We start from the raw sequence: 25,255 nt of genomic DNA, 5'->3' as shown, positions 1-25,255 counted from the left end.
CTTCGTCTTAGAAATGGAGATGAGCACCAACCCCCAGAATCAGACACGACTAGACTTAATGTCAGGGGGAAACCTTTATCTTTACTTTATTATTGTAATTATTACATTTATTATTTTACTCCATTTATTATTATTATTATTATTATTATTATTATTATTACATTTATTATTTTACTCTATTATTACTGTTATTATTGCATTTCTATTATTCTACTCTATTATTATTTGTATTACATGTATTTACTTTATTTATTATTATTGGAAGGATACATAAGCACATCTACACTGAAGAAGGTTAGAATAATGGTTGAATCAGAGTTGGACAGTCTTATCTTAAACTAGTCATCCCCTGTCACGCGTTGCTGTGGCCCAGTCTGTGTATATGTGTTTTGTGTGTGTATATATATGTGTATAACCGTTCTGAGTCACCCAAGGGCTGAGAAAAGCGGTATATAAATGAAGTAAATAATAATAATAATAATAATAATAATAATAAATATGTGTGTGAATATATTTGTGTATATGTGTATAAATAGGTGTGTTTGTTAGGCCTGGGTAACAACGGAAAAATTTGTTTCTAAAATCGATTTGTATTTGGGGGGTTTTTTTTGTTTCGATATTTAAAATAATTACAAAATTTTCCTTTTAAAAAGTTCGATATTATAGACCAATATTTCACAACTTCTTTGCATGTCCACCACATATGATAGAAGGTGCCTATCTGTTGACATCCTTTCCAACATTTATCCGAAGAACTTGGTCTATGATACATGAAGAATTACAAAAAATTTTGAAAAGAATATTCAAAAAGAAACCTGAATATTATTTGTTAGGCTTTACGGACTCTGACATACAGTTACAAGAGAATGAGGACAAACTCTTTACTTATATGACAACGGCAGCGAGAATTGAATTAGCAAAGGTTTGGAAACAGGAAAGCATGCCTACCAAGGAGGACTGGTTAGGGAAAATAAGAGAAATAAGGGAGATGGATGAGCTCACCTATTTTTTGAAAAAAAATACCGGAAACCCGATAAAAAAGACAGATTGGACATTTTTTGATAAATACGAGGAAGAAATGGAAAAGTAAATAAGATACAAAGTTAGTAAAATTAACAGTAACAATATTGGAGACACAACACCTGACGAGGAGATGGAAGTCAAACTTTTTTATTCTTTTTTATTTTTTATATATCTAGATTTTTTTTTCTTTTTTATATCTCTTCTTTTCTTTTTTTTCCTACTGTTCTATCCTCTTCAAATGTTCCCACTCTTTCGCTGTATTAGATAAACACTTTAATAAAAATTATTTACAAAAAAAAAAAAAAAAGTTCGATATTTACGAAATTTTGTAAATGGTAAAAATTTAACGAATCGATTTCCGAAACAATAACGAATCGATTCGTTAATGGCGGACGCGACCGCGAAATACGCTAAAAAACCTCCAAAACCTTCTGAAGCTTCCCTCTCCCTCTGTTGTTGACTGTTGGTGTGACATTATAATTTTTTTTCACTAATTAAACCATAAAACTGGCCCAGACATGCAGAAATAATAACGAAACGATCTCAAAACAATAACGAAACGAATACAATATCGAAATACGAAGCATTTACAAAACGTTTTTGAAAATTCGTTTTTTTTAATAATTGCTCCAGAATGGTTCGTTATCGTTTTGTAATTGAAAAAATTAACGAATTATTAACGAATTACGAATTATTAACGAAACGAAACCGCCCAGCCCTAGTGTTTGTATATATATGTGGTTTTGCACATGCGTTGTAATGTATTTTTTGTTTTTGGCTTTTGAAGTCTCTTCTGCTGTGTTTTTCAGTGTTTTTATGTGAGATAGTCACTTATTGGCCTGACAGGTGTATTGTGTCCAAAGTGTCAATTCGCCCAGTGGTTTTTGAGTTATGTTAATCCCACAATTACATTTTTATTTATATAGATTACAGTTTTATGTAACTAATAAATATTCCAAAACATTTAACCTCCTGATGCCTCAATGAATGCAATTTTAATGGTATCTACTTTTATTTTGCTGCATTTCCCACTCTTGGCTTATACTCAAGTCAATACTTTTTCCCAGTTTTTTGTGGTAAAATTAGGTGTCTCAGCTTGTATTTCGGTTGGCTTATACTCGAGTATATACGGTAATTTGCACTCAGTTAATTCAATAGGGAGGGAGGATAGGAAAGAGCAGAATCTTTCCCTTCCCTGTAGACTCAGGCAAAAGCAAACAGCTGCAGTTTGTCCGATCATTACTAACTTTTGCCCTCCTGGCAACCACCCTCTGAACCTGGCAAGAGATGTCTCATGCAGTTGCAACTTACCACTGGACTGTCTCCAAGACGGGAATATAGGAGGAAGCTGTGGAGGTCTCCGTGCTTCATGAAGGGCAAGATAACAACTGGAGAGGGATAGCCTTCACTCTCCGTGTTCTGTAAGCAGACACCTGGAAGGAAGGAAGGAAGGAAGGAAGGAAGGAAGGAAGGAAGGAAGGAAGGAGAAGGAAGTCAATTTCCCCACTCTTCAAGTTGCTGCAGCAAAATAATAATAACAAATCTTCTCCTTTCCCTGAGCCCTCTAAGAAGGAAGGATGGTAAGCAGAAGGCACTCTCGTCTCAAATGGGGTGCATCTACACCGTGGAACAAATGCAGTTTGACACCACTTTAACTGTCATGGAGACTAGGACTCAAAGCAATGGATTCAAATGACAAGAAAAGAGATTCCATCTCAACATTAGGAAGAGCTTCCTGACTGTAAGAGCTGTCCAGCAGTGGAATTCTCTGCCTCGGAGTGTAGTGACTTGGCCACGGTAGTCCACGCTCTGGTTACATCCTGTATAGACTACTGCAATGCTCTCTACGTGGGGCTGCCTTTGAAGACGGTTTGGAAGCTTCAAATGGTCCAACAGGTGGCAGCCAGGTTACTAACAGGAGTGGCACTCAGGGAGCACATAACTCCTCTGTTGCGTCAACTCCACTGGCTGCCAGTTTGCTACCGGGCACAATTCAAAGTGCTGGCTTTAGCCTAAAAAGCCCTAAATTGTTCTGGCCCAGCTTACCTGTCCGAACGTATCTCTCCCTATGAACCAGCTAGGAGCTTAAGATCGTCTGGGGAGGCCCTGTTCTCAGTCGCGCCTCCTTCGCGACTGGCAGGGACGAGAGACAGAGCCTTCTCAGCAGTGGCCTCTTGGCTATGGAATGACCTCCCCAGAGATGTCAGATTGGCACCCTCCATCCTAACACTTCGAAAAAGAGTTAAAACCTGTTTTTTGATCAAGCATTGGTAAATGCAGTGTAACAGACCAATTTAGATCTACGGAACGATTGAACAATGCGACGGGAAAATGATTTTAGTAATGAGATGCTGAGGACTTGTGCTTTATGGTTTTTATTGCTTCTACTGCTTTTATATGGTCTATATTATATGTTAATGTTTTTAATTATATTTTATGTGTTTGGTGACATTAATTGCGGACTGTAAACTGCCACGAGTCACCTTCGGGCTGAGAGAGGCGGTATATAGGTATAGTAAATAAATAAATAAATAAATAGTGGGGGCTCCTTCTTTGGAGGCTTTAAAACACAGGCTGGATGGCCATCTGTCGGGGTTGCTTTGATTGTGCTTTTCCTGAAAGGCAGGGGGGATGGACTGGATGGCCCTTGGGATCTCTTCCAACACTATGATTCTATGATTCATGGCTCAATACTATGGGATAGTGAGAGTTGTAGTTTTACATTTATTTAGCACATATTCATCAATGAATAAACAAAAACTTGCTCTTGAGCCTTTGTTACCAAAGAGTGCTGGTACCCCTTGTTGTTGTTATTGTTGATACATTCAGTTGTTTCCGACTCTTCGTGACCTTCTGGACCAGCCCAGGCCAGAACTCCCTGTCAGCCATCACCACCCCCAGCTCCTTCAAGGTCAAGCCAGTCACTTCAAGGATGCCATCCATCCACCTTGCCTTTGGTTGGCCCCTCTTCCTTTTTCCTTCCATTTTCCCCAGCATAATTGCCTTCTCTAAGCTTTCCTTTCTTCTCATGATGTGGCGAAAGTACTTCATCTTGGCCTCTAATATCCTTCCCTCCAGTGAGCAGTCAGGCTTTATTTCCTGAAGTATGGACTAGTTGGATCTTCTTGCGGTCCAAGTCACTCTCAGAACTTTCCTCCAGCACCACAGTTCAAAAGCATCGATCTTCCTTCGCTCAGCCTTCCCTATGGTCCAGCTCTCACATCCGTAGGTGACTATGGGGAATACCATTGCTTTAACTATGCGGATCATTGTTGCCAGTGTGATGTCTCTACTCTTCACTATTTTATTGCTCTCCTCCCAAGAAATAAGCGTCTCCTGATTTCCTGGCTCCAGTCAGCGTCTGCAGTAATCTTTGCACCTAGAAATACAAAGTCTGTCACTGCTTCCATGTTTTCTCCCTCTACTTCCCAGTTGTCAATCATTCTTGTTGCCATAATCTTGGTTTTTTTGATGTTTAACTGCAACCCAGCTTTTGCACTTTCTTCTTTCACCTTGATTAGAAGACTCCTCAGCTCCTCCTCGTTTTTGGCTATCAAAGTGGTGTCATCTGCATATCTAAGGTTGTTAATGTTTCTTTCAGCCTTGCATTCGTCAAGCCCCTCGCATCACTGGTGCCTTACCAAACCACAAATCCAAACTGCATTAATTCTGCAGTGTAGATGCACCCAGGGTGTCTCCCTCTGAGAACTGCCCCTCTTGAGCCCTTCTAGCCTCAAGTAACGCATTCCTTCGGTGACTCTTTCTGGATGAATGCTATTTTTATTTCCCTTCTTGATGTGAACCAGAAGAGTGGGAAGTGGGGACTGAGAGGGACCGTCCTTCCGAGCTCCGAAAGCAGGATGATTTGCATTAGCGGCGCTTCCGCCCACCCGGCCAGAGCTCCCAACATCCTTGCCAACATCTGTTTTCCCAAGAAGTCTCCTCTCCTCTTCTCCCTCTCTCCGAGGCCTCTTCCCCAGGGACAGCCGGCCCATTTTGCTTTTCCTCCTTCTTCCTCCACCACCCCCAAAACTCCAAAGGCTCTTTTCTCTCTTCTGATTTTTTCCCAGGCTATGGCTGACAGAGTCATCTTTCCCTACATACAGAACTGGGTTGACTCATATGGCACCAAATGCAAGCAGACATTGTTTGCGCACACTTGGTGCCACCTGGGGTGGACCATTCAAAAGCGAAGGACACTTGCAACCCATGAAACTATTATGTAAATTTTGGTACAGTCTCTTTAGAATAATATCAATGTCGTATCTTCTTATGTTGAGTAGCTTATAGATCAGCCGTCCACGACCAGAAGAAGGCCTGAAGTAAGGCCGAAACCGGTCGTGGATGGCTGATCTATACACTACTCAACATAAGAAGATACGACATTGATATTATTCTAAAGAGACTGTACCAAAATTTACACAATATTGTTTGACATCACTGTGAAATTGAACAGTACAACATGTCTATATAACTGTTTGTTGAATTCTATTATTGTTTACTCTATATATAAGTGGTATTTTTGTTGTATGTACTTATTCAGGAACCCATTTATATTATATTACAACTAATTCGTAGCCAGCTGCATTAAATCACTACTGACTTTGAAGTCAGCCCGGGTCAGAGTGAGCTCCCAACCATTAATAGTCTAGCTTGCTGTTGACCTATGCAGCCCAAAAGACAGTTGCATCTGTCAAGTATGCATCTGTCAAGGAGCCCCCGGTGGTGCAGTGGGTTAAAGCACTGTGCCGGCAGGACTGAAGACCGACAGGTTGCAGGTTCGAATCCGGGGAGAGGCAGATGAGCTCCCTCTATTAGCTCCAGCTCCTCATGTGGGGACATGAGAGAAGCCTCCCACAAGGATGATAAAACATCAAAAATCATCCAGGCATCCCCTGGACAACGTCCTTGCAGACGGCCAATTCTCTCACAACAGGAACAGTTGCTCCTGACACGACAAAAAAAAAAAAATCTATCAAGTAGGAAATTTAGGTACCGCTTTCTGTGGGGAGGCTAAGTTAACTAATTTACAACACCATAAAAATCTTCCAGCAGCGTGCGTAAGAATGAGGAAGTACTCCATCAAGGGCTCGGTGCCACAAGTGGACAGTGAAGCGGCAGCTCCCCCTGTGGCTAAAATCTAGCATATTCTCATGAAGCCAGAAAGCTGGAATATTAAATTGCCTCTATGTCTGTCTATATATGTTGTGTGTTTAAGGGCACTGAATGTTTGCCATGTATATGTGCATTGTAATCCACCCTGAGTACCCTGCAAGGTGAGAAGGGTGGGATATAAATACTGTAAATAAATAAATAAATAAATAATATGGAAATGCCAAATTACTGAGCTTCCTAAGAGTTCCCAAAATAAACCATTCATTTTACATGCTCCAGGGAATAGTGCAATTGCGCAATTATCAATTGTTCAATTATCAGAGGGAGTTTAAGAAGTAAATATATAAAAGTTTTAGAGCTGGGCAGGATTTACAAGGAAAGGCATAGAATTTTTTTTAGTGTGTGTTCATCTTCTGGATCAGGAGAGTAGCTGACGTTCTGTCCCATGAGAGCGTTGTTGCATAATGTGCAATTGCGCAATTTCACAATGACGACTTCTTCCAAGGGACCAATCTTGGAGCAAGTGGCAAACCCAAGCAAAGTGTGTGAATGGAGTTTTGTATTTTAAGTGCCAGAAAGCAAAAAATTGGGAACTGATGCCATTGAAGCGCCAATGCATTGATGGCAGGGGAGTGTGCAATGCCATAGTGCTCCCTTTCTGAATTTGGGAGACATAGGGTTGTTGTAGGTTTTTCGGGTTTTCTGACCATGTTCTGAAAGCATTCTCTCCTGACGTTTCACCTGCATCTGTAGCAAGCATCCTCAGAGGTTGTGTAACCTCACAACCTCTGAGGATGCTTGCCACAGATGCAGGTGAAACGTCAGGAGAGAATGCTTCTAGAACATGGACATACAACCTGAAAAACCTACAACAACCCAGTGATTCCGGCCATGAAAGCCTTTGACAATACATTGGGAGACATAGTTTCCAAGCAGAAAGATAAGGAACAACAGACAAGTGCGGGAAGCATCATACATGTGATCCATCCGCAAAAGTGCCCATGTGATGCAATTAAAGGGTCAAAATCATACACACAAGAGATACATATTCCCCTTCTTCTCACCAATCAGCTTCATAACATTCGGATGGTCGAAGTCCTTCATGCAAACAGCTTCGCTGAGGAAGTCCTCCATCTCGCTTCGGGTACATATGGCAACTGCGGGGAGAAGAGAAAAGTTTGGAGCATGAGTTAGGTTTTGTGGATCCCATGGCTGGGAAACGACCTGAAGATCCAGAAAATGTGAAAAAAATATTATACAACAAGAGTCCCTCTGAGTCTGTGCAGAGTGCTCCTTCATTATTTTTGAAGACATTCCTGACTAACTTTTTGGACTAAGGAACATAAGAAGCTGGCTTACACCAAGAGAACATCTACACTAAAAGTAATACAGTCTGACATACTTTAATTGCTATGGCTCAACTGTATGGAGTCCTCAGACTTGCAAAGTACTTTACCCTCTCTGCCAAACTAGTAGTCCCCCAGCAAACTGCAAAGCCCAGGATTCTATGGCCTTGAGCTGAGTGGTATTGGGGTCTGAGGTATGCGCAGAAAGTATGGAGTCCTGGGAATTGCAAAGCACTTTGCTCTCTCTGTCAAACTAGTAGTCCCCCAGCAAACTACAAAGCCCAGGATTCCATGGCCTTGAGCTGAGGCACAAAATGGTGTCAAACTTCTTTTGGGTGCATCTACACTACAGAATTAATGCAATTTGACATTATTATTATTATTATTATTATTATTATTATTATTATTATTATTTGAAACACAACAAGATGAGTCCACAGCAGACAAGATCACTTTGCTGGCTATTGTATTGGATCACACGTCGGACACTTCCCAAGTGTCTAGGACAGTGTGATGTATCGGTGAATAATGCATCCAGATCCCAGTAGGGTGGCCTTCTGCAGCTGGCAGATAGTAATCTTGTCAGCGCCAATTGTGTTTAAGTGCAGGCCAAGGTCTTTAGGCACTGCACCCAGTGTGCCGATCACCACTGGGACCACCTTGGCTGGCTTGTGCCAGAGTCTTTGCAATTTGATCTATTATTATTATTATTATTATTATTATTATTATCTCACTTTACCTCTCCAAAAAGAGACTCAAAGTGGTGAACGACACTAAAAACAATACAATATACAGTTTAAAACCTTAACAAAACATACCACTAACTACCACGACTCCATGCTATGGAATCCTGGCATTTGCAGTTTGGTGATGCACCAGAGATGGCAAAAGACCTTGTAAAACTACATGCTCCACATAGAGGCATGACAATTAAATATGCATTAACTCTACAGTGTAGATAAGCCACATTTTCCATATAGTGACACGTTTCTGCATCTTAGATTTGGCTTCATGGTCTGAACAGTGAGATCAACCTTTCCACAAACTGGATGAAGGAATAGTTTTAATTTTCCAAGGATCTGCTTCTTCCACTCCACAGCCTTGGAAGATGTGAAGCTGTAAAAGGAGGGAGCCTCTACGCATATGCAGAGTGGTATCTTTCATAAACACTTGCAGAATGGAAATTACCCACAATTGCAAACCAAGAAAGGGAGGGATGCTTCCAAGACGCTTTGGCCAAAGCTTGGAAAGGTTAGGATTTTGAAATTCAAGCTTCTAGGATTTTAACTGTAATTAACAATGTAATTACATTAACTGTGATCAAAAATGTAACTTTACCAGGCTCTATATCAGTGTTTCTCAACCTTCCTAATGCCGTGACCCCTTCATACAGTTCCTCATGTTGTGATGACCCCCAACCATAACATTATTTTCGTTGCTACTTCATAACTGTAATTTTGCTATTGTTATGAATCGTAATGATATTCAGGATGTATTTTCATTCACTGGACCAAATTTGGCACAAATACACGATACGCCCAAATTTGAATACTGGTGGGTTGGGGGGGATTGATTTTGTCATTTGGAAGTTGTAGTTGCTGGGATTTATAGTTCACCTACAATCAAAGAGCATTCTGAACTCCACCAATGATGGAATTGAACCAAAGTTGGCACACAGAACTCCCAGGACCAATAGAAAATACTGGGTTTGGTAGGCATTGACCTTGAGTTTGGGAGTTGTAGTTCACCTACATCCAGAGAGCATTGTGGACTCAAACAATGATGGATCTGGACCAAACTTGGCACGAATACTCAATATGCCCAAATGTGAATACTGGTGGAGTTTGAGGAAAATAGACCTTGACATTTGGGAGTTGTAGTTGCTGGGATTTATAGTTCACCTTCAATGAAATAGAATTCTGAACCCCACCAATGAGAGAATTGAGCTAAACTTCCCACACAGAACCCCCATGACCCATAGAAAATGTGTTTTCTGATTATCTTTGGCAACCCCTCTGACACCCCCTCGCAACCCCCCCCCCCAGGGGTCCCGACCCCCAGGTTAAGAAACACTGCTCTACACAGATCTGCTCAGAAGCTTTGTCATAAGACTAAAAGGATGAGAAATTTGACCGTGTGTTTCTCCCACTTACTTTTCATGGTCTTCACAGCAACCTTAAGCACAGCCCCATCTTGGCTGAGTTGCCCCTCCATGACTGAGCCAAATTCTCCTGTAGCAACAAAAGAGAAAAAATAATCATATCATATTTATTCTGGATCTTAAGACAGTCCTGCTTTCTTTGTCCTCTGTTATGATTCAAGCTATGGAATATTTGTAGTTTGGTGGTGCACACATACTCTTTGACAGAGAAGGCTAGGAACTTTGCCAAACTACAACTCCCAGCATTCCATAGCAGTGAGCCACGGTCCTCAAAGTGGTATCACACTGCATTAATTCTACAATACACATGCACCTCTAATGGGTAGGAAAATATCCAAAGGAAAATGTATTGCCAAGGCTTTCATGGCCAAAATCACTGGGTTGTTGTAGGTTTTTCAGGCTGTATGGCCATGTACAAGAAGCATTCTCTCCTGACATTTTGCCTGTGTCTATAGCAGGCATCTACAGAGGTGGAGCCCCCAGTGGCACAGTGGGTTAAACCCCTGTGTCGGCAGAACTGAAGACCAACAGGTCGCAGGTTCGAATCCAGGGAGAGGCGGATGAGCTCTCTCTATCAGCTCCAGCTCCCCATGCGGGGACATGAGAGAAGCCTCCCACAAGGATGATAAAAAAGCAAATCATCCGGGCGTCCCCTGGGCAACATCCTTGCAGATGGCCAATTCTCTCACACCAGAAGCAACTTGCAGTTTCTCAAGTCGCTTCTGACACGACAAAAAAATCTACAGAGGTTGTGAGGTTTGTTGGAAACTAGGAAAATTTGGTTTATATAGCTGTGGAAAGTCCAGGGTGGGGGAAAGAACACTTGTCTGTTGGAGGCAAGTGTGAATGTGTCAATTGGCCACCTGGATTAACATTTGATGGCCTGACAGTTTTTAGGTGTGCCTTGTTACTGCCTGGAGGAATCCCTTGTTGAGAAGTGATTAGCTGTCCGTGATTGTTTCTTGTCTGGAGTTCCCCTGTGTTTGAGTGCTGTTCATTGTTTACTGTTATAATTTTAGAGTTTTTAAATACTGGTACAACATGAACAAAATCTGGCTACCAGTATTTTAAAAACTCTAAAATTATAACAGTAAATAAAGAACAAAACTCAAACACAGGGGAACTCCAGACAAGAAACAATCAGGGACAGCTCATCACCTCTCAACAAAGGATTCCCCCAGGCAGTAACAAGCCAGACCTTGAAACTGCTAGGTAATTCAATGCTAATCAATAGCAACATTCTCACCAAGCTCCAACAGACAAGAGTTCTTTCTCCCACCCGGGACATTCCACAGATATATAAAACCAATTTTCCTAGTTTCCAACAGACCTTACAACCTCTGAGGATGCCTGCCATAGATGGAGGCGAAACATCAGGAGAGAATGCTTCTAGAACATGGCCATACAGCTCGAAAAATCTACAACAACCCATCCCTAGGTAGCAACAGACTTGCTAAAATCACTTCTTTTTTTATTAGGCAGCATATGATTAATCTGGCAAGATAGTAAACTATTTTTGTTCCTCGTAATGTTTGTGGAAGCTTCTGTTGTTTGAGCAAAACATTCCAGGAATGTTAAGGGAAAGAAAGAACACCCACAACCTCCCGAAAAGGTCCCTCATTCCCATGCATCTCTGTCCCTTTTAGCAAATGCAAACACATATCTATGCATTGGACAGCTCCGATGCTAAACTCTGGGGGTGATCTAAGGAAGCAAGGGAGGAAAAACAGATCTCTATAAAACACCCAAACCATTTCTACCCAAGCTATGGAGAAATCAGGAAAAAATAGTCCCAGCAGCCAAAGCAAGATGTTTTTCTGGGTAATTGGCAACACAGCTGTTGTTAGTTCCTTTTGCTCCACTTTCAGATCAGAACAAGTTTGCTTCTTTGGCTTTGTATATCATTCATACAATGCATAATTAAGAAGCACGGTGCATTGCCACAACATGCCCAATGGAAAACAGAATGAGATCAAATTCATGGACGAGAGATTCATCAATCGCTGGGAATATTAATGAATAACATGAGTCCATGCAGTCATGTGGCGGCAAAAAAAGCCAATGGGATTTTGGCCTGCATCAATAGGAGCATAGTCTCTAGATCTAGGGAAGTCATGCTACCCCTCTATTCCGCTTTGGTTAGACCACACCTGGACTATTGTGTCCAATTCTGGGCACCACAACTGAAGAGAGATATTGACAAGCTGGAATGTGTCCAGAGGAGGGCGACTCAAATGATCAAAGGTCTGGAGAACAACCCCTACAAGGAGCGGCTTAAGGAGCTGGGCATGTTTAGCCTGAAGAAGAGAAGGCTGAGAGGAGGCATGATAGCCATGTACAGTGTAAATATGTGAGAGGAAGTCACAGGGAAGAGGGAGCAAGCTTGTTTTCTGTTTCTCTGGAGACTAGGACGTGGAACAATGGCTTCAAACTACAAGAAAGGAGATTCCATCTGAACATGAGGAAGAACTTCCTGACTGTGAGAGCCATTCAGCAGTGGAACTCTCTGCCCTGGAGTGTGGTGGAGGCTCTTTCCTTGGAAGCTTTTAAACAGAGGTTGGATGGCCATCTGTCAGGGGTGCTTTGAATGCAATATTCCTGCTTCTTGGCAGAAGGTTGGACTGGATGGCCCATGAGGTCTCTTCCAACTCTATGATTCTATGCCAGCCACATGACCTTGGAGGTGTCTACAGACAATGCTGGCTCTTTGGTTTAAGAAATTGAGATGAGCACCAACTCCCAGAGTCAGACACAACTGGACTTAATGTCAGGGGGAAACCTCTACCTTTATCTAAACATGAATGCAGTTTGACACTACTTCAATTGCCATGGCTCAGTGCTATGGCATCTTGGGATTTGGGAGTCTGGTGAGGCACCAGCACTATTTGATAGAGAAGGCAATAGACCTACAAAACTACAAATCCTAGTATTCCATGGCATTGAGCCATGGCTGTTAAGGTGATGTCCAACTGCATTAATTTTACAGTGTAAATGTACCCAGAGCTTTGAAAAGTTATTATTATTATTATTTGATACACAACAAGATTAGTACACAGCAAACAAGATCACTATGCTGGCTTTTGTATTCGAACACACGTTGGACCCAAGTGTCTAGAACTGTGTGGTATATAATAATAATAATCATCATCATCATCATCATCATCATCTTTATTTATACCCCGCTACCATCTCCCCAAGGGACTCAGTGCGGCTTACATGAGGCCAAGCCCGCAGTACATCAATAATAAGAGCAATAACAAAAACAATCAACACAATACAATTAATATAAATCGCATAAACAATAAACAGTAACACACTTTGTAACATACATCGGCGTATAATACACGCAGATCCGAGTAGGGTGGCCTTTTGCAGCTGACAGATGGTAATTTTGTCAGTGCCGATTGTTTTTAAGTGCAGGCCAAGGTCTTAAGGCATTGAAACCAGTGTGCCGATCACCACTGGGACCACCTTGACAGACTTGTGCCAGAGTCCTTGCAGTTCTGTCTTTAAATCCTTGTACCATGTAAGCTTTTCCAGTTGCTTCTCATCAATTCTGCTGTCACCTAGGATTGCAACATTGACAATCTATACTTTGTTTTTTCCTACAATCATGAGGTTAGGAGTATTGTGCTCCAAACCTCTGTCTGTCTTAATTCAGAAGTCCCAAAGTAGTTTGACATGTTCATTCTCTGTAACATTTTAGGCTTGTGATCTCACCAGTTCTTTGTCAGAGGCAAATGGTATTTATGGCACAAGTTCCAATGGATCATCTGAGCAACAGTATTATGCCTCTGCTTATAGTCCGTCTGTGCGATCTTCTTGCAGCAGCTTAGGATGTGATCCATCGTTTCGTCTGCTTCCTTGCAGAATCTACACTTAGAATCAGTAGTTGACTTTTCCGTTCTTGCTTTGATGATATTTGTTCTAATGGCTTGTTCTTGGGCTGCAAGAATCAGGCCTTCAGTCTCTTCCATTTGTGAGCCACATCCATGTTTTTTCCTTGTCAATTTGGCTCTCAATTTTCCCCAGGAACTGTCTATGGAGAGTCTTCTTTTGCAAGTTTTCTCTTCTGCTCTGTATTGTATTTGTACAGGATACACTCTTTGCCTTTTGCATTTTAAAAAGTTTACTACTATTGACTTCCCTCAATGTTGGTTCTTGACTGCCTTTCACCTAATCTGCCAGTGCGTGGTTCTCTTCTTCTACTGTTTGTTTCACTTGCAGAAGCCCTCTCTCTGCCTCCTGATTTTCTGGGCAGGTCAAGTCTATCGACATCACTACATGGATGTCATAAGTAGTGGATTGTCCTCAGATTTCTTGTTTTTCTGTCCAGATCATCCAGCTCTGCTTGTGTCCAGTTCACTATTATTATTATTATTATTATTATTATTATTATTATTATTAATAATAATAATAATAATAATTGTTGTTATTGTTATTATTATTTTTATTATGCTTATTTATATCCCACTTTTTCTCTCCATAAGAGCTAACATTAAAATAATTACTGTGCTGGTACGGCTGTACCAGGAGCTCCTACTACATTGTCTTTCCATTGAGTGTTTGCATGTATTCCAAGGTTCCATGCATTTTGCAATAAGATGCTCTGCAATTATAGGGCCAATGACCTGTCAATCATCATTATGTTCTTTAGTTCCGCCCCTTTCCCCAGGGCTCTGGGAGGGAAAAGAAAGACTTCAGGCAGTCCTTCAGTTTTGGAAGCCCAGTTACAGGATGTGAGCTTTCCCCACCTGTAGAGAAGCTTTGTTTCTCACAACATCCGGGGGAAACAGCCCTAAAGCTTCTAAGGAATACAGTTTTACAGCACTGTAAAGATACAGATCCACATCATTCGTGGAGAAAATCCAAAAGGACTCCAGCTGGAAAATCTACAAGGTCTTGGCTGGTAGGTCTACTCAGGTAACCAGAAGCAATTGGAGCCGGGAGTAGGGCCCACACCAGCAGAGCCTAGAAAACAGATTGCCCGGGAGGGGTCAAAAAGGGTTTTCCTTGTTAAAGAAAGAAATAGTTCTCCAAGCAAGGTGCCCACCAGTTGATTCAAAGCCTTGAAGCATTTGTTTAATTTGTTGAAGATCTAAGAAGTATTGGATTGTTTGTTGAAAACTTAAGCAATAATAAAGGACCTTTCAAGCTTCTAAAGACTCTGTATAGGAAAATCCTTAGGGCCTCTCAGTCGAGGCACCCCGGCTTCCCGTCCTGTTCAAAAGCCAACTACTATAGTCCAGCGTGTGACAGCACAATTACAATACTATTTAAAATATATAGATATTAAAGTGGTATTAAACATCATTAGTATTAAAAACACTTCATACTAAAGCCATAAATCCAAGTTACTTGTTTGGATCACAATGCCAAGAGTCCCTTCCAACCAGCATGGGCTTGGAAAAAAGAAGACGAAGAAAGTTACTTTTCCAAACAGCGTCAACAATTCAGATGCTGAGTTTTGCCTCCGAAACTACGGCTTTCACACTCTGTTTGTAGGCTTCAAAGAAGGATCTGGCTAACTGCCATTGGAAACTGTATACTAGATTAAATTACTCCTCTGCATGACTCTTCTTTTAATTTTTTATGGAAGAAGCAAGCCAGAAAGAGAAGGAAAAAGTATCCGCTGCCTTAAAAAGGAGCAAGATGAAGGAAGAGGCCTACATCTGGAGGATCACATGGCCAAAACTAAGGCATCTGGATGGATAGGAAATGCAGACAGGTTGGAAACCCATCTTCCCCGCTCCCCTCCCGGGGCAGAAGAACATGAGTCTTGTAAGGCTTTCCGCACGCGACGCAAGCTCTTGAAGAGCGGAGCCAACGGCTGACATTTCGGGACCGGTTAAGACTTTCCATGTGTGACTCAGTTCAGCTGCCTCAGCTGGCTGAAATCTAGGGCATTCAAAGGACAAACCCAGATGGGCGATCCAAGTAAAAAAGGGGGGAAATTGGGTCGGGAGTCTACAGTTACTCAATGATTCACCTTACCATCCCAGACCCAAAAATGTTGCAGAGAGATGCAAGGAACACATGCATCCCAAAGAGAAAGAAAAGGGATGGAAGTCTTTATTAGATGTGAAATGTAGGACCACTTCGATTTTGATGGATTGCAGTTTCCATCAGCCGCAACCATCGTAGCCAATAGTATGAGATGATGGCAACAGACATCAAATAAGGAAACAAGTTACCCAAGTTAGGCCAACTGTTTCTGTTGCCAAACTTCCACAAAGAAATAAAGTAGCTGTACTCCAAGTAATAACTTTTCCAAACTCTGGTTAACTTTCTTTTAGTGCAGTATTTCTCAACCTGGGGGTCGGGACCACTAGAAGGACACCAGGAGGCATCAGAGGGGTCACCAAAGACCATAAGAAAACACAGTATTTTCTGTTGGTCATGTGGGAAGTTTGGCTCAATTCTATCGTTGGTGGAGTTCAGAATGAACTATAAATCCCAGAAACTACAACTCCCAAATGTCAAGGTCTATTTTCCCAAACTCCACCAGTGTTCACATTTGGGCATATTGAGTATTCGTGCCAAGTTTGGTTCCGTTCCATCATTGGTGAAGTTCACAGTGCTCTCTGGATGTACGTGAACTACAGCTCCAAAACTCCAGGTCAATGCCCACCAAACCCTTCCAGTATTTTCTGTTGGTTATGGGAGTACTGTGTCCCAAGTTTGGTTCAATTCCATCATTGGTGGAGTTCAGAATGTTCTTTGATTGTGGATTAACTATAAATCCCAGCAACTACAACTCCCAAATGACAAAATCAATCCCTCCCCAACCCCATCAGTATTCACATTTGGGCATATTGGGTATTTGTGCCAAATTTGGTCCAGTGAATGAAAATAATCCTGCATAATAGATATTTAATTTGCCTTTCATAACAGTAGCAAAATTACAATTATGAAGTAGTAACGAAAATAATTTTATGGCTGGGGGTCACCACAAAATGAGGGACTGTATTAAGGGGTTGCGGCATTAGGAAGGTTGAGAACCCCTGAATTAGTGGCATATACATTTGTAGATTTCCCTTAGGCATGCATATGCCCTTTGTGGGGTTATTTTCTCCCTCTTTCTTCAGCTTCCAGAGAATCCCATGGGACATATCCTATAGCCTTGTCTGTCTTCCAATTATGTGCCAAATGGAAAGAAGGCAAAACCAAAGGAACATCTGGATATCTATGTGTATATATATAGCCAGACGCAAAATGAGATCTCCAGATTTCAGCCTTTCCCATTTGCAGATTTTCCTTGTGCTAATTTGATTGTTCATGGCTCTGATTAATATACTTTTCCCAGGCATCTCCAAGTCTTCCAGCACAACTCTATAGCCAGCTTGAGTCAGACGCTTGATTTATAGGAGTTGTAGTTCACCTACATCCAGAGTGGAATATTAACCCAAACAATGATGGATCTGGATCAAACTTGGTATGCATACCCGATATGCCCAAATTTGAATACTGGTGGGTTTTGAGGGGAATTGACCTGGACATTTTGGAGTTGTAGGTACTGGGATTTATAGTTCACCTGCAATCAATTAGCACTTTGAACTCCACCAAAGATGGAATTGGACCAAACTTGGTATACAGAGCCCCTTTGACCAGCAAAAAATACTGGAAGTCTTTGAGGGAAAATCACCTTGATTTGGGGGAGTTATAGTTCACCTACATCCAGAGAGCACTGTGAACCCAAACACCGATGGATCTGGACCAAACATTTCTAGATTTCTAGCTATAATGCAAGCCACTTTGAGTCTCCTTATTGGAGAGAAAAGCAGGGTATATATAATAATACTTAATAATAATAATAATAATAATAATAATAATAATAAGCCAGTTAAGGTGGTCCCAGTGGTGATCGGCACACTGGGTGCAGTGCCTAAAGACCTTGGCCTGCATTTAAACACAAATGACGCTGACAAAATTACTATCTGTCAGCTGCAAAAGGTCACCCTCCTGGGATCTGCACACATTATTTGCCGATACATCACATAGTCCTCGATACTTGGGAAGTGTCCAACATGTGATCCAATACAACAATCAGCATAGAGATCTTGTTTGCTGTGTCCTAATCTTGTTGTGTTCACAATAATAGTAATATTTTAAATACCGATTTCTGAGACTCAGGGGTCTTCCAGACAGAAGTCTTGGAAAAGCTAGTGTTAGGACTATAACTTCCAGGCACTTTCAGCTACCAAACTCAGGAAGTTATAGCCTAAATAAATTACTTTTCCAGTTTGTGTAGTGCTATTCCTAACACTCCAAAGCTGTTCAGAAGCCTGCCTTCCCCCCTTAATGGACGTTCTTCCTGCCTGAAAAGAAACACGGCAGAAGTAGTGGGAAAAACACCAAAAGGCTGCAAACTGAGAACACCATTTGGGTCCCCATAAAAGCCCATGAACAAAGCAATACAGTTGCACAATAAGAACCACATCCAGAAGCTGCCTTGATATGCTCGAGAAAAGGAAGTTAATTGTTTGACCACCAAGGGAAACGGGCACTGGATATACTATTTTATTACTTTTTCTGAGAATTAGCTTTTGTCCCACTTTCCCGCAGTATTAATTTCAATTACAGCTACTCCAGGATGGTTCTTTCTTTTGGATCCTAGTGTTTGCAAAACATGTCTCTGTGTTTCTAATCAAATGTTCTTTTTTTGTCTTTTTTTGCATGATGTTTTTATTTTATATTGACCTCAGTTGAGTTTGCAAAACATTCAAGGAAACAGCCATATCAATCTATTGTCGAAGGCTTTCATGGCCGGAATCACTGGGTTGTTGTAGGTTTTTCTGGGCTATATGACCATGTTCTAGAGCAGTGGTTCTCAACCTTCCTAATGCCGCGACCCCTTAATACAGTCCCTCATGCTGTGGTGACCCCCAACCATAACATTGTTTTTGTTGCTACTTCATAACAGTCATTTTACTACTGTTATAAATCATAATGTACATATCAGATATGCAAGATGTATTTTCATTCACAGGACCAAACTGGGCACAAATGCCCAATGCACCTACATGTAAATGCTAGTGGGGTTGGGGGAGGATTGATTTTATAATTTGGGAGTTGTAGTTGCTGGGATTTATAGTTCACCTATAATCAAAGAGCATTCTGAACTCCACCAGGGCACAAAAACCCAATATTTGCAAATGTGAACACTGGTGGAGCCTGGGGAAAATAGACCTTGACTTTTGGGAGTTGTAGTTGCTAGGATTTGTAGTTCATTACAACCAAAGAACATTCTGAACTCTACCAACGATAGAATTGGCTCAAACTTCCCACATGGAATCCTCATGACGATCATAAAATACTGTGTTTTCTGATGGTCTTTGGCGACCCCTCTGACACCCCTTCGCGACCCCCTCAGGGGTCCCGACCCCCTGGTTGAGAAACACTGTTCTAGAGGCATTTTCTCCTGATGTTTCGCTTGCATCTATGGCAAGCATCCTCAGAGGTAGTGAGGTCTCTACCTCACTACCTCTGAGGATGCTTGCCATAGATGCAGGCGAAACATCAGGAGAAAATGCCTCTAGAACATGGCCATATAGCCCGGAAAAACCTACAACAACCCAGCCATATTAATCCTTAGCACCACAAGAATTCTGGGGTTTGTCGGAATCTTTTGGGGGCCTTTGATGGAAGGCTGAACTCGTGGCATATTTGGGGCTGCTGTAGATTTCACTAATATCCTTGGAAGTATGTGGATAAGCAATAGCAGAGTTTAGTCAAGATGGCAGAAGTTATTAAAGTTTGGAACAGGCTGCAGCATTTTACTTGTGCCTGAACGTACTGGGAAGAGTAAGATTCTGCTGCGTTCACTGAGTGCAAATGCCACTTTGAACCCAGTTTGCAATGACTGATGTAAGCTGAGGACAAAGGTGGAAAATGGGAGAAGGAGAGAAAAACGTTATTTCCTTGCCACTAAGTGAAGGCTGACCCAAGTGAGGTTTTAACTCTTCTCAGGGAGATTCATGACTTTCCCAAAATGGTGGTGAATGCCGTTTTCCAAAAGGTTATGGAGATTTCCATTTCCCAAAAGGTTACAGCATCATTTTCCCAAGAGGTTATGATTTCTAACCTCTTCATAGGCATGATCTTGTTTCTTCAAAATATATATTTTCTTCAAAATATAAATGCATTACAATATTAATATTTTTAAAAACCCATTAAATATGAAAATGCTTTCAAACATTTGCAGAAGGCAATGTGGAAAGTGTGACAACTGTGGCAAACAGAATGTCTTAGTCAGACATTTCAGGAGGAAGAACGGGAGGCTCTCCAGCAAAAGGACTTGAAGACCTAAAATGTGAACCCTCGTCGCCCCCCAAAACTCTCTGGCTGAATGTTTCGGCTGTACATCCCGTCCCTATCTTTGCTTCCCAGAGGAAAGAAGGGCAGAAAGAGTGGAAATGTCAACGGGGGAACATGTGTGCCACTGCCAGGGGCTTTTCCATCCCCACTTTCCAAAATGATTCCAAACGAATCCCAGCTGTGTTTGGAGGAAACTTTTTGTCTCCCGAAGAGAAAATGAGAATGGAGCCTTTCCAGGCTTTCGATCCAAACGAGCAAAACAGGCCTGAGTCTCTCTGCATTTCTCCTCCAAGAACACTGGGATGAAGTTCCATCTAGCACTTTGTACCGACATGTTATTCATTATCCTCACCATGTTGGAAATATGGCTGTGACATTGAAGCTGGGGTAGAAATGGGGAGGAGGAAGTTGTCTGTCTCCGGAACATTAATTAATTTCTTTAAAGTCTTCTAACTTGAAAACTTTTTCTTTCGTAATCCTCGATAAGTATCGTTTTCATGCAGCATGCAAACAGTTCACTTATGCTCATAGACTCTCTTTGGCTTATTACGGTGCGCTAAAAATACAGATCAGCACTCAAACACAGAAAGCAGAAGTAGTCGTGTCGGTCAGAAGTCAACATTTCATAATCCTTGTTCACAGTATCAAACATTTTGCAGATGAAAACTGGGATGGATGACTTACTTAGGCAATCCCTTGTTGTCTGAGTAGGATAGTCTTCCAAGGTCAGTGTACTGGTGGGTCCGTAGGTGACTGTGGAGCTCTATTCTTGATCTGTATCTTCTCCCGCAGTGAGGACATTGGTTTCCAGGTGGAAGACGGTCTTGGTCAGGGTTGACTTGACATGCCTTCCTCTTGGCACATTTCTCTATTTCGCCCTCCATTTGTGCCTCTTAAAATTCTACAGCACTGCTGGTCACAGCTGATCTCCAGCTGGGGTGCTCAAGGGCCAGGCTTCCCAGTTCTCAGTGTCTATGCCACAGTTTTTAAGGTTGGCTTTGAGCCCATCTTTAAATCCCTTTTCCTGCCCACCAATATTTCATTTTCCATTCTTGAGTTTGGAGTAGAGCAACTGCTTTGGGAAACGGTGATTGGGCATCTGGACAACGTGGCCGGTCCAGCGGAGTAGATGGCGGAGGACCATCACTTCAGTGCTGGTGGTCTTTGCTTCTTCCAGCATGCTGACATTTGTCCGCTTATCTTCCCAAGAGATTTGCAGCATTTTCCGGAGGCAGCGCTGATGGAGTCATTCCAGGAGTTGCATGTGACATCTGTAGACAGTCCATGTTTCGCAGGCGTATAGCAGGGTTGGGAGAACAATGGCTTCATAAACAAGCTCCTTGGTATCCCTACAGATGTCCCGGTCCTCAAACACTCTCTGCTTCGTCGAAGGCTTTCATGGCTGGAATCACTAGGTTCTTGTGGGTTTTTTCGGGCTATAGAGCCATGTTCTAGAGGCATTTCTCCTGATGTTTCGCCTGCATCTATGGCAAGCATCCTCAGAGGTGTGAGGTCTGTTGGAAGTGGGAAAAATGGGTTCATATATCTGTGGAATGGCTGGGGTGGGGCAAGGAGCTCTTCCCTGCTGCAGTTAGGTGTGAATGTTTAGCTGATCACCTTCATTAGCATTTGAAGGCCTGCCTGAGCCTGGGAAAATCTGTTTCTGGGAGGTGTTAATCTGTGCCTGGTTTTTTCCTCTCTGTTGTTTATGAGAGGAAGATCCACCCAGAGGAAAAGTGTTCCTGCCATACATCAAGGGAACCACTGATCGCATAGGGAAGCTGATGAGGAAACACAACATACAAACAATCTACAAACCCACCAAGAAAATTCAACAAATGCTACGTTCAGCAAAGGACAAGAGGGATCCTCTCACCTCTGCAGGAGTCTACCGTGTACCATGCAGCTGTGGACAAGTCTACATAGGGACCACCAAACGCAGCGCCCAGACACGCATCAAGGAACATGAAAGGCACTGCAGACTACTTCAACCAGAGAAGTCAGCCATAGCAGAGCACCTGATGAACCATCCTGGACACAGCATATTATTTGAGAACACAGAAATGCTGGACCACACCAACAACCACCATGTCAGACTACACAGAGAAGCCATTGAAACCCACAAGCATGTGGACAATTTCAACAGAAAGGAAGAGACCATGAAAATGAACAAAATCTGCCTACCAGTATTAAAAAAGCTCTAAAATTATAACAGCTAAACAACAGAGAGGAAAAAACCAGGCACAGATTAACACCTCCCAGCAACAGATTTTCCCAGGCTCAGGCAAGCCTTCAAATGCTAATGAAGGTGATCAGCTAAACATTCACACCTAACTGCAGCAGGGAAGAGCTCCTTGCCCCACCCCAGCCATTCCACAGATATATAAACCCATTGTCATAATTCCAACAGACCTCACACCTCTGAGGATGCTTGCCATAGATGCAGGCGAAACGTCAGGAGAAATGCCTCTAGAACATGGCTCTATAGCCCGAAAAAACCCACAAGAACCTACTCTCTGCTTCATTCGGAAAAAAGCTGCACTCGCAGAGCTCAGGCGATGTTGTATTTCAGTGTCAATGTTGACTTTGGTGGAGAGGTGGCTGCCAAGGTAGCGGAAATGATCAACGTTTTCTAATGTTACACCATTAAGCAGTATTTCTGGCATTGGAGAGGGATTGGCTGGTGAAGGCTGGAAGAGCACTTTGGACAGATGTAGCCATGTATCATCAGATTGGTCAAGATAGAAAAAGTTATGAATGAGGAAGCAAATACAATGTCAGAGAAGGTGCAGTAGTTTGCTTTTGCCTGAGTCTACTGGGAAGGGCATGATGCAATCCTCTCTGCCCTGAATCTAATGGAATGCAAGCTTTTTGTGACTCTTAGAATTTACTTAAAGTAAACCAAGTAAGTTAAAAAGGCCTGTAATAACTCGCTATGAGAAAAAGTGGTGAATAGGACAAAGGCCTGGAGAGGACATATAATAGTCATAATGCATCTCTCACTATGAACCATCATGGAGATTAAGATCCTCCGGGGAGGTCCTGCTTTCCGTCCCGCCATTGTCACAGGCACGATTGGTGGGGACGAGAGACAGGGCCTTCTCAGTGATTGCTCCCTGGCTATGGAACTCCCTTCCCGGTGAGATCAGGTCGGCCCCCTCTCTCCTGTCCTTTAGAAGGATGGTAAAAACTTGGCTGTGGGACCAAGCTTTCGGGACAGGGCAATAAAGCAGCAATAGGAAAGATTACCAGGCCAATTAGATTTGATGTGGATGACTAGGATGCTTTTAAATGATGGTACTTAAAAATTTTGATAATTGTTTTTAAAGTTTATATATGTATATAAGAATTTGTGTCCCGGCATTGAATGTTTGCCATATATATGCTGTGCTCCGTCCTGAGACCCCTTCAGGGTGAGAAGGGCGGAATATAAACGTTTTAAATAAATGAATAAATGAATAAATAATGGTGGCCCAGCCTATTTGTCACAGAGGATGCATACACACCGTAAAATTAATGGATCGATATGGACTTTGTCATCCATGGCTCAATGTTATGGAATCATAGGAGCTGTCATTTGGTGAGGAACCAGCACTCTTTGGTAGAGAAGGCTAAAGACATTCTCAAGTTACAACTCCCATAATATCACACTCTTGAGCCACAGCATGTTTGTGTGTGTGTGTGTGTGTCAAGAGCAACTTGAGAAACTGCAAGTTCTTACTGGTGTGAGAGAATTGGCTGTCTGCAAGGACGTTGCCCAGGGGATGCCCGGATGTTTGGATGTTTTACCATCCTGTGGGAGGCTTCTCTCATGACCCCACATGAGAAGCTAGAGCTGAGATGGGAGCTCACCCCGCTCCCCAGATCTGAACCTCCAACCTGTCTGTCAGCAGTCCCACTGTCACACTGGGGGCGGTTAAGGTGGTCTCCAATAGCATTAATTCTACAATGTAGATGCACCTTAGTTGGTGTCTGATGGCTATCAGTAGTAGTGTTGGTTTATTTGGCCTTCAGGGATTCAGATCTCAAGACCATTGCTGGTCAACCATTGGTTCTTTGGGGCAATAGCCTCCACGAGAATCTGTTGGTTCCTGACCCAACGTACCTTCCCCAAGCGTCTTCCCAAGGGCCACTTTGTGGCGGTCAATCATCACATCTCGCAACTTCTCCTTCAGCTCCTCACTGATGCCCAGACCATTCACTGCAAGAGATAATAAGGAATTCAGGGCACATTGTTAAACAGAAATAAAGAAGGAACAAATGCTGAAATCTTATTGGTTGCTCAGTTAGAAACATTTAGGGCTCAAGTAAAAGATCTGGGGAGCAGGGGGATTTGGAAATTCTTCGGATACCCACAGAACTTCAATAATAATAATAAGAATGTTGATATTATTATTAGCAATTTTACTAATTGAATCTGTAATGCTAGAAGAGCATAATTATTACTCTTTCCATTTTTACTCCTTTCACTACACTCTGTAATTGGGAGATCTATTCCTTAATGCATTAGCATGTTCATATTTTGGTCAGTTATTGGTATTTAAGGAGATGGATTTGATAGTTGGCCTTCACTTTAGCTTGGTTTAGTCTTGTGTTTCTTCTAGTTTGATATGTTTGTGTATGTATTTCATACTAGCCATCGCCTGCCACGTGTTGCTGTGGCCCAGTCTGGTGATCTGGAAAATAAAGAAAGTGTTGGTTTCTAATATATGTAATTTCTTTATGCTTGTGGGTAAACAGTATTTCTTGTAGTTTCTTTGTCAGTCTATCTATATCTATGGCTGGATGGCTCTTTGTCAGGAGGGCTCTGATTATGTTTTCTTGCCCTGGTGAAGGGAGTTGGACTGGGTGGCCTTAAGTATGGGAGTTCTATGTGGGAAGTTTCCTCCAGTTCTGTCATTTGTGGGGTTCAGAATGCTCTTTGATTGTAGGTGAACTATAAATCCCAGCAACTACAACTCCCAAATGTCAGGATCTATTTTCCCCAAACTCTATCTGCATATTTGGACATATGGAATATTCGTGCCAAGTTTGGTCCGGATCCATCATTGTTTGAGTCCACAGTGCTCTCTGGATGTAAGTGAACGACAACTCCCAAATTCAAGGTCAATGCCCACCAAACCCTTCTAATGTTTTCTCTTGGTCACGGGAGTCCATGTTTGGTTCAATTCCATTGTTGGTGTAGTTCAGAATGCTCTTTGATTGTAGGTGAACTATAAATCCCAGGAACTACAACTCCCAAATGACAAAATCAATTTTTTGAGTGATGGTCACTCCTTGGGTTAGTAGGTGC

At 42.1% G+C, this 25,255-nt stretch overlaps 1 protein-coding gene across 4 annotated transcripts in view; it reads right to left on the bottom strand.

The window, feature by feature from the left end:
- AXL (AXL receptor tyrosine kinase) overlaps window positions 1–25,255 on the bottom strand; it is a 315,211-nt gene that overhangs the window by 202,732 nt on the left and 87,224 nt on the right. For all 4 annotated transcript variants that reach the window (XR_010908745.1, XR_010908744.1, XM_067460938.1 and 1 more), the window contains exons 13-16: window positions 24,068–24,163; window positions 9,638–9,715; window positions 7,203–7,295; window positions 2,335–2,456 (exon numbers count right to left, since the gene is read on the bottom strand). Coding sequence is in view for 2 of the 4 variants with exons in the window: in XM_067460938.1 (XP_067317039.1) it covers window positions 2,335–2,456; window positions 7,203–7,295; window positions 9,638–9,715; window positions 24,068–24,163 (389 nt within the window). In the remaining 2 variants the exon portion in view is untranslated. The remainder of the gene's footprint in view (window positions 1–2,334; window positions 2,457–7,202; window positions 7,296–9,637; window positions 9,716–24,067; window positions 24,164–25,255) is intronic.

This window comes from Anolis sagrei, chromosome X (assembly GCF_037176765.1).
Source record: "Anolis sagrei isolate rAnoSag1 chromosome X, rAnoSag1.mat, whole genome shotgun sequence".
Lineage (NCBI taxonomy): Eukaryota > Metazoa > Chordata > Lepidosauria > Squamata > Dactyloidae > Anolis > Anolis sagrei.
This window is presented reverse-complemented; position numbering and strand designations above follow the sequence as displayed.